Raw genomic sequence first — 9,871 nt, 5'->3', positions numbered from 1 at the left:
AAAAGAAATCCAGGGTAGGAAACAAGGCAAGACGAAGTTCCATTGACTATAGTCATATAATATGGTGAATAAATCAGTAAAACTAGCAGCTGATTGAGTTTATTTCTCTAAAAGTCACAGTCTAAAGTCAAACTAAGGTGATACTCCATTAGTTGGATGAACGGGTACTGACCACTGCAGACTGGAATTCGGGATTTTGTCACTTTACGTCGCGAATGAATCTTTGTGCTGTGCATTCCAATGAGAATGAATGGAAACAGGCACTTAATTAAAAGTTTTGTTACTAAATAATTGTGTCAGAAACTAAGTATAAAAACAAAACAACCGAACCAAAACATCGTGAAGGAAGCGCTCATGATCATGATCACTTGGGTTGTAGTTGTTTGTTTTGATTTGTTTTTGATAATCGCTCTTGAAAGACGCGGAACGATGTTTTAAAAACATATCTAAATGAAAGAAAGAGAGTCGGTTGTCGCCGTGCTATCGGCGGCCTGAGCTGACAGTCAGCTGACGCTCTTTGACAGTTGAGAAAAGTTCGCTCCGTGAAGGCGACTAATATGTTAATTAGCCGAGACCCGATTGGCTCTCGGTCCGAGTCCATTTCCCATTTCCAGTTGACGTCAGTGCGCCTACAACGCTCTTAAACTCTAGAGCGGTGTGATCCCGGGAAAAGTCTGCGGCTCGTACCGAGGCTTCACCCGCGCTGCCGCGGCTCCCTCTGCACCGCCTCCGCCCGCGCCATGACTCCACCACGAGAGCGTCAAGTGTTAAACGTTTGAAATCCAGACGCGCCGACTTTCGCATGCTCGAGCGCGCGGACTGAGCTGCCGGAGAGCGCCGCGCACACGCCCCAGAGAGGACGCTGCCTGCTTCCCCTTCTTCCTGTCTTTTGGGTCGCGGCGAAGACTTTTGCAAAAAAGGGCAGCAAACTGGCTCAGGTCGCTCCCAGTCCGCCCAGTGTGACAGCCGCTCCTCACCCAGTTTGGCGGCCCGTCAGCAGCAAGAGGATGGCATCAGAGCTGGCGATGAGCAGCTCCGACCTGCCCACCAGTCCCCTGGCCATGGAATATGTTAATGACTTCGATCTGATGAAGTTTGAAGTGAAGAAGGAGCCGGTGGAGCCCGATCGCAGCATCAGCCAGTGCAGCCGCCTGATCGCCGGGGGATCCTTGTCTTCCACCCCGATGAGCACGCCGTGCAGCTCGGTGCCCCCGTCCCCAAGTTTCTCCGCTCCCAGCCCCAGCTCCGGGAGCGAGCCCAAGACCCACATTGAGGATTTCTACTGGATGTCCGGTTACCAGCAGCAGCTGAATCCAGAGGCGCTGGGCTTCAGCCCCGAGGACGCGGTGGAAGCGCTGATCAACAGCAGCCACCAGCTCCAGCAGAACTTCGACGGCTATGGCAGGGGCCAGCAGTTCGCGAGCGCGGCCGGGGCAGGAGGCGCCATGGCCGGGGAGGAGATGGGCTCCGCCGCGGCGGTGGTCTCGGCGGTCATCGCTGCCGCCGCGGCTCAGAACGGAGCTCCACACCACCACCACCACCACCACCACAGCCACCACCACCACCAGTCGCCCGGCGTCCAGTCCAGCGGCACCTCGGGGTCCAGCCACGCGCACATGCGCCTGGACGATCGCTTCTCGGACGAGCAGCTGGTGACCATGTCGGTGCGGGAGCTGAACCGGCAGCTCCGAGGGGTCAGCAAGGAGGAGGTCATCCGCCTGAAGCAGAAGCGGCGGACCCTCAAGAACAGAGGCTACGCGCAGTCCTGCCGGTTCAAGCGGGTCCAGCAGCGGCACGTCCTGGAGGGAGAGAAGACGCAGCTGGTGCAGCAAGTGGAGCACCTGAAGCAGGAGATCTCCAGGCTGGTCCGGGAGAGGGACGCGTACAAGGAGAAGTACGAGAAGCTCGTCAGCACCGGCTTCAGAGAAAGCGGATCCAGCAGTGACAACAACCCGTCATCACCAGAGTTTTTCATGTGAGTCTCCACCATAACGCGACAGAAAAAAAAAAAGATTCATCTCCGCTTTGAAACTTTCTTTAACTCCATTTTTCTTTTCATTTGGTTAATTTTGACATTTTTATACACTTTTTTTTTAAACAAGTTTGCTTTACATTTAGATAAAAGTTTTTTTTGTCCGTCTTTTTAGTTTTCATTTTAAAGGACTTATTCAGAGGACTTTTATCCACTTTTTCTAATGCATTTGTCCAAACTTAAAATTGCAGTGAGTTCTCAGAGTCAGCAACGTCAGCGCGCATGCAAACTCAATGTCGTGGTTTTTACTGTACAGAATCAAACTGCATCCATATTTTGGGCCTCTTTTTTTGTCTGCCAAACTTGGGAGGATTGTGAACCTGACGCCTCATTTCATGCTTGTTATTATTATTTTTCAGAGCGACACAAAGACTTTTCATGACAAAAGAGACATTTTATTGAGCTGCCCTGCATGCTGGACATGTACGGTTTCCCTTTTCGTGCTTGAAGGTGTATTTTTTATTTTTTTGTCGGATGACTCCAGCATGGCATACATACTTCATTTATGGCTTCCTCGCTTTTTTGGGACCTCAGCAAAAAAGTGACAGGACTTATCCCCCCTCCCCATTCACACCACGTCCCCCCACCCCCTATTTTTTTTTTTTTTTCTTCTTTTTGTAAATGTGCCAGTTCAAGTGCAAGCACCATCGACTGTCATTGACCGGCGGGGATCCTGGTTCGAGTCTTCAGTAATTCGTGAAATCACCCTGGGAGTTTAGTTGTACAGCCTTTATTGTTATTTAAATGTATCACACTGTACATTTCACAACATTTAATACTGAAGAAAGGAATAATTTAAGTTCTTGCAAGTCAAAACAGTTTAAATGGTATTTAATAAAAAAAGGTATTTGTAAGAAATTGGCTGGACTCCAATATATAAGCAATATTATTTTATAAAGTGCACAAACATTTGCTGCGTTGAATAAAAACGGAAACCAAAACGGAGTATTTCAAGTGGAGCGTTAACTCTTCATCTCCTGATTGTGACACAGCGACCATCACTTTTTACCATCAGCTCATGAAAAGTAAAAAAAAAAAAAAGAAGCTGTTTGTATCTCCAACACTTTTCAGCAATAACAGTTAAGATCAATAATGTCTGGACGTTGTTAGACAACAGGGATTGACACCCTGCATGTACAAAGCAAAGACGATTGAGAGAGAGAGAGAGAGTTCCATCCGCCTAGAATTTCTGACAATGTGAGTTAATCTTTCGTCTTATATATAGTATATATATTATATATATATTTTGCTGTGCAAAAATTCATTCACTAACCATATGTGATGTTCATGTGCTCGTCTGTCATTTCATACGATTAAATGATATGCAATAAATGTATGTAATTGTCTGAAATGCAGTCCTCACTTTTTTTTTTGGCTCATCTTCACATTGAAAGAGATTGAGGCTGAAGCACAGGATTTTAACAAGGGTGAACAGGTGTGTTTACAAAGCCACACAGATGTTTTGACAGTGTGTAGCCAGGTTAAAGTCTAGTGCCAAAGTTGATATCTGCTGCTTTAAGACAAACGTTTGTTTAAAGTTAGTTATAGTCAAATGATAAACATGTTTTTAGCTCAGTCTGTTGCTGTGAGAATCAGTTCTTTTGAGAAGGCGGTTTGACAAACTTGTATATACTATGAGAAGTGTGATCGCAGTTGTGTGTGTGTGTGTGTGTGTGTGTGTCAGTGTGTAGTCTTCAACAAGACCTTTCAACACGCAACAGAACTTATTCTGGATTAAACTCCGTCCTGGGCAAAACAAATGGATTATATATCAATATATTTGTGAGCAGCGACGTAGAATTAAATGCAAAAACAGTCCCTAACACTACGGTGTCATTTAAACTGGAGGTACTTAGCTAGAGAAGTTAGAAGAGGTGGTGCTTTTCTTCCACTTCTTTAAACAGATTATCTAATCTGCGGTGAATGTCACTGTCTCGTGCCTGAACGTGTGACGAAGAGTGCGTGTGCGATTGGTGCTGGACGTCTCTTATTACATGGTTTATTGAGATAAAACACGTTTCACACGTCATGTTTCTTTTACTCATGATTTCATTTCCACATCATTTTCAGAGGGTGACTTCAGCAGACGGGCCGCTGAAACCTCGCCTTTATTTTGCCATGTTGCACGTTTCACAGCAAAACAAACATAACACCAAACAGTTAACTGGACCTTGTGGTGCACAGCACCTCTCTGAACCTGTGAAAGTGCCACGCTCTGATTTGGGTTTCACCAGAGCTGCTGCTGCTGCTGCTGCTGCTGTGGCTCGACTGAGACAATAGTTGGGCTCCGGCTGAATTAAATGATTTTTCCCATGATTAATAGTGGTGTGGACCGCTGGCTCCTACGACGTGGAGATGATAAATTGTGAGTGCAGCTTCATGCAGCTGTGCCAGTGTCGGGTCTTAACATGCAAGCGCCACGCAATTTACAGTCGTCCCACTCTCCCTCTTCCTCAGTTTGCTAAATAGGGACGTTTTACTCTCTGCAAACTGCTGGACGCACCTTTAGCTCTGGGAAAAAATAAAAAAAGGATTTTTTAAAATGTATTTTATTTATTTTAAATACTTTTCCGGACTATATTTTGCCGTTTTATTTGGATTTCCGCACAAATACACACGTCATGTTTATGTAAAACACACACACACACACAATAACTGTCGCAGACATGTCAATCCGTTGATCTAAATCTAGGTGGTGTGTACGCTCTCACACACATACCTACACACACACACACAGAGATACCATTCTGAGAGACACAAAGGGAAAATGTAGTCGTACACACAGGCACACAAACATGAGTCTGCAGCACTATAATACATGCACATGATAAGATGTGAACTCACACATCCGCACGCTCACAATGAACTGTACACAAAGATTGAGCCAGCAAAGCCAACACATATTTATCAGACTACATGTAAGTACACATCCAAACACACATGCACATGGACATATTATGAGATACACAAAACATGACTGCACAGACCCACAAATGCAGCCGTTTTCAAAACAGACGCAGGATCCTTCAGTCAATCACAGGGACACACTCAAGTCAGTTTCATTTCAGACACACAACGCGAGGACGCAGCAACACAAAACCATCTAAACACATCAACCACAGCTGTGCAAGTGAACTATCGAACAAGCTGCTTCCAACAAAACACACAGAAGTGTTGCCTGCTCAGCTTTGCACCTCCGTCGGTGCAGATTTGAGGTTTCTGACTGTTAAACATGCACTTAGGAAGGGCTGTGTACCGTTGCTGTCCTCCTCCGCAGCAGAGAAGAGGTCAAATGTTAGAGCGCGCACAGCGGCTCTCAAAGTCATTCGAGTAATCCCTCGCCTGAGGAGCCACTGCATACTTTTCCCTGACAAGAAACCACAGCGCCAGACCACTGTCCACTGCCAACTGCCCCACCAGTATGAGTGATATCCTTCACTCACCATCATGCAGGAGGTTGTGAAACAGTATAATATTGTTTTGCGAGATAAAAACCATTTTATGTTTGATATGAATATTGTATAAATCATAGCGCGACTGGATGACTACTGATCTTACTACATGCAAACAGACATTGAAATCTCCGTAGCACAAACAAACCGACTGACAGCGTCCTGCAGCCGCTGGATTTGAAAAGGAATTATTGTCTTTTTAATGGGAGCAATTCAATGAGTTAAACATTCACCCGAGGGCCTCGCTGATAATCCCACATTGGTTACACAACTTTCACAAGTTGCAAGCCACAAGTTTGTGAAGATGAAACGTGTTATTTCCAAGTCAGAATGTGTGAAATCTAAAGGTTATTCGTGCATAGCTAAAAGGGTAAAATGTTTGGTTTGTTAGATTTTATTTCCTGTACGATTCCAGGGCAAACATTCGCACAACAAACTATTGCATGGATGACACACTAAAATGTCATTGTTCCTGACCGACAACAGCCTCTCAGGAACCACTTCCCTCTGTTTTTTAATATGTGAAATTATTAAATTTGGGGTTTGTCGTGACGCTTGTCTACACAAATGTGAGTGTCCGCTTGGTAAACTCTACAGCGCCAGAGCGAAGAGGCAATTTCAGAATCACGCAGTGAAAAAGACTGAGCTGAAGGAGTCGGAGTCATTTCAGTCGAATAATGAGCCGTAAGCTTTTGTGACATTTAAAGACAATAACATGAGTCAAGTTAGCGCAGCCACATCAATGGAGGATCAGGCTGCGGTCGGTGCAAAGACACAACCAAACCACTGGGAGCAAAACGAATTGGAAAGAAAGATGTTCCCAGCTGCCATGTCCAGGAATTAACATTCCCTGGATGGTTTGGGTTGTTTTGTTCAACCAAAATGAAACATGTTTTAATGCGTGGGTTTGTTCTGGACCAAATCAGCCCGTTTCATTAAAGACAGATCAGCTCACATGACTAACACGAACTGAACTGAGCTGAACGTCACTGTCACTTTCCTTTTATTAAAGGGGAACTGTGGCGACTCAGATAGTGATGAGAAGTGCTTTAGCACAACCAGGTGGTGGAAACATCCTGGAGAGCTTCTGTCACACTCCTCACTAACCAAACTCCCCCGAGCTGCCCCGATATTCAGAGTAAAGTGTTGGCAGTCCAGCCTGCACAAAGGCCTGAGAGGTTTGAAGAAGCAGTCGCTGGACACAAATGGCATCATTAAACATTTGTCCTTGGATGACTGGCTGCAGGTTATGTTGGTAATTAGCTTTGCAACATGTTGGGGTGGACTTATTTCTCCGAAAGGACCGAGAACAAAAGGTGGTGGACTTTTTTTTACATTTTATTTTGGCAGTTAAAATTTAAAATATATGTATTTTTTCAAACTGCATTGAATGACCAACACAATTTTCGATTCACGGACGATTACTGATGCGATGAGTTATCACACATCCATAATATGAACATGACTTACAATGAAGAAGAACAAGATGGCGCATCACGGACAATGACTTCGGCTCAGTTAATATCAGAACCCCACTATTTTTTTTCAAAATGTGGATCCAGCACTCCTGAAAACTGTTTTTACTTCCATACGAAACCATTTTCTGATCCTGGTTACTTTAGTTTTAACACTCGAACAGATAAAATATTAAACTTAAAATGAATGAGGACTTATTCATTGCATTATAAAAAGGAAGGGTCAACCCTCAGACCTTGGGGGAAAAGCTATGGGACGCTGAGTTTGAAAGCCTTAGAGCACCGCTCTCATTCTCATACTCCACCTTGTCTCCTCACCAGGAAGTCTCCCTTCCCCTCCTCATCCTCGGGATCTTCTCTCTCACGCTCCTCAATCCCATATTTGACTATGATCAACTCACACGTTCTGATTGTCCAACAGCAACAACCCACCAGCCTGTCTCACTTCAGTCAATCTACACCTCATCCAGCCTAGAAAAAGTCTTCTGGATCAGGAGTGTTTTAGCGTGCAGGTCAGCAACCCAGCGGCCGGGACGCCGCTTCAGGCTTTCAAACGTTGTGAGATTTTATCAACACTTCCTCTTCACCGCGCTGAACTCCTCTCCAGCCGACCTGCATCTGCCGCTCACCGCTCCTCTTCCTGCAGCAGCCTGCAACGATGCTCTCTGGTTTAGATCCTCAGATCAGATCTCCACACTCTGGAGCTTCCTGTTCAGTTCCAGGAACTGTAACTTATTGTTACCTGCTTATTGAAAGTGAACTGACCCCACCTTCTCCACGGACCGAAATCCCTCCATGGACTTTTGATTTAGTTAGTAAATGATCCGTTGACATGAAGCAATTACAGCTCAGCTTACGACTTAAAGGAAGTATGAAGAAGAAGGAACACCAGTGTAACATTTGATTTGCTGTATGTATTTGCCTTTCTAGCTCGAGTTCAAGGCGCTACAGTATTTGTGATGCGCGCGTCCTGTTAACATGTGCTCTATTTGCATGTAAATTTTTCCATCTGAGGCTTGATACATGTTTGAATTTCACGAAACAGAAAGGATGGGAGCGCACCTCACGTTCCACTGAGATTGTCTTTTGAATTTGACACGTGCCATGTCACAGTACAGGGAGTAAGCATGCGTTCGCCATGATATTCAGCTCATCTTTTCTTGCCTTTCATTTGCATCCGCAGGTCGTCGAGAAAATTCCTCCATCTGTGATTTCAAGCCCTGCTCCTCCCTGACCCAGACTCCTTCAGGTAAAACACCTGTTTTTTTGTTTGTTTTATTGTTGGAATATTTATGCTATTGAAGTATTACAATGCATCATGTTGGTATGACACACACAACGCCGCACACATTCCTGAAAGAACTGATGTTCAACGGGATCTTTGCTAAATAGACATCATGATCCAAACACTTTTCTATAATAATAATAATAATTTCAACACACTTTAATGCTGATTTTAAGTGAGCAACCTGGAGTGTGTGGTGTCAGTGACCAGTCCATCTGAGATACTGCTTCACACAAGACCATGAGGAGGTTGTGAACCATTGAATGAATAGATGTAACCACTTTTGTCTTCAGAAAATTGATGTTGAACTGTGATCTATCAAGGCTTGGGGGCCAAATTGGGACATTAACATGAGTTTATGAAGTCCATGAACGTGTTTGGCTGGTAAGGAAACAATAGACACTCGTTTGAAGCCAGTACAGCTGGATCTCCCACAATGCATGTGGGTTTTCTGACCAGTGCAGTGACAACCTTCTACCATTGGACTGCAGTGTCTCCGCTGCAACAAATTGTCAACATTTAACCTCAAAATAGAAGGAGATGAAAGTAAACGCATGCATTTAAAGTCAGTGACAGCAGACTAGACTGACTTTATTTTATATATTTATACATTTATATTTTTATATATTTATATTGTTGATAGGCATGTGTTAAGAAAAATTATGAAAAGATTGATGACGATGCTCCATATTTCTGGAAATCGCATGGCTTTCCTTTAAACAATTCGAGCTCCAATACTGATCAACCAAGACTGTGTTTAAAATGTAAGCTTGCATCAGTAAATTGCAAACACAACAGTGTGTGTGTTGGGATCTGGATGCACTTAAGTGAGAACTGCAACAGCAGTGACACCAAAGAATTATTTGGCGACCGCAAAGAAAGCAGAACATTGACTCTCTGTCTTTAATAAACTGTGTCATGACCAGTTTTGTGTGAGAAGTAAATGCAGAAATGTTCTGGGGACATTAGGCAACAGTCTTTCAAATAATACTAGTCTGCTGTTGTAGCAAAAATTGCATAAATTCAATAAGAAATGAATGTTTGAGATTGAAGTGGAATGACGGCTGTGGAAGCAACATCGCAGTGACATTATTTATTACGCCATAAAACACACAGTTAGAGCCATTGAATAACAAGTAAAGTCCTTCTAAATGGATCGTAATCCTAACAAGACAAACACAAACAGAAGTGCTCAAATATGCAGCCGAGGAAAAAGGAGTGTCGTGACAAACCTTCTGACCTTTTGTATCGTAACCTGGTGCTACACTCTCATGATTTCCCTCACACCCACTTTGAGGTTTGAGCACTTGCACTGTCCCTGAGAAGAAGTGATGTGAGACCACGTCAGCGGAACGTGTTGCATCTGCATCATGTTTGCACAGGCGGGTTTTGTTTCTCCGTAATTCTGCCAATAAATGCAGGTCTGAGGTTGAAAACCGTTTTACTTCTGAGATCCCACCGTGTCACTTCCGCAGCGCTGCTCATGTCCACGATGCTGCTTGACTCGTCCGCTCCGTTTCTCACACAATTTTGTGACATGAATGAGTCGAGGTGAGACACAAAGAAGCGGCTGGCCTTTCTCCAGCTCCACTCAACTTCAGGACGGGAGGCAGGACAGCAGCCATCA

At 44.4% G+C, this 9,871-nt stretch overlaps 1 protein-coding gene across 2 annotated transcripts in view; it reads left to right on the top strand.

Moving 5' to 3' along the window:
- Positions 1-686: 686 nt before the first annotated feature.
- mafa (v-maf avian musculoaponeurotic fibrosarcoma oncogene homolog a (paralog a)) overlaps positions 687-9,871 on the top strand; it is an 81,873-nt gene continuing 72,688 nt past the window's right edge. Inside the window, exons 1-2 of one of the 2 annotated variants that reach the window (XM_053866084.1) lie at positions 687-1,975; positions 8,143-8,208. In XM_053866084.1, the coding sequence (XP_053722059.1) occupies positions 1,008-1,975; positions 8,143-8,170 (996 nt within the window). In that variant the 5' untranslated portion in view covers positions 687-1,007 and the 3' untranslated portion in view covers positions 8,171-8,208. Of the gene's footprint in view, positions 1,976-2,391; positions 3,337-8,142; positions 8,209-9,871 lie in introns of those variants that run through there. The other variant, XM_053866083.1, reaches the window with a different exon arrangement.

This window comes from Synchiropus splendidus, chromosome 5 (genome assembly GCF_027744825.2).
Source record: "Synchiropus splendidus isolate RoL2022-P1 chromosome 5, RoL_Sspl_1.0, whole genome shotgun sequence".
Classification (NCBI taxonomy): Eukaryota; Metazoa; Chordata; class Actinopteri; order Syngnathiformes; family Callionymidae; genus Synchiropus; species Synchiropus splendidus.
This window is presented reverse-complemented; position numbering and strand designations above follow the sequence as displayed.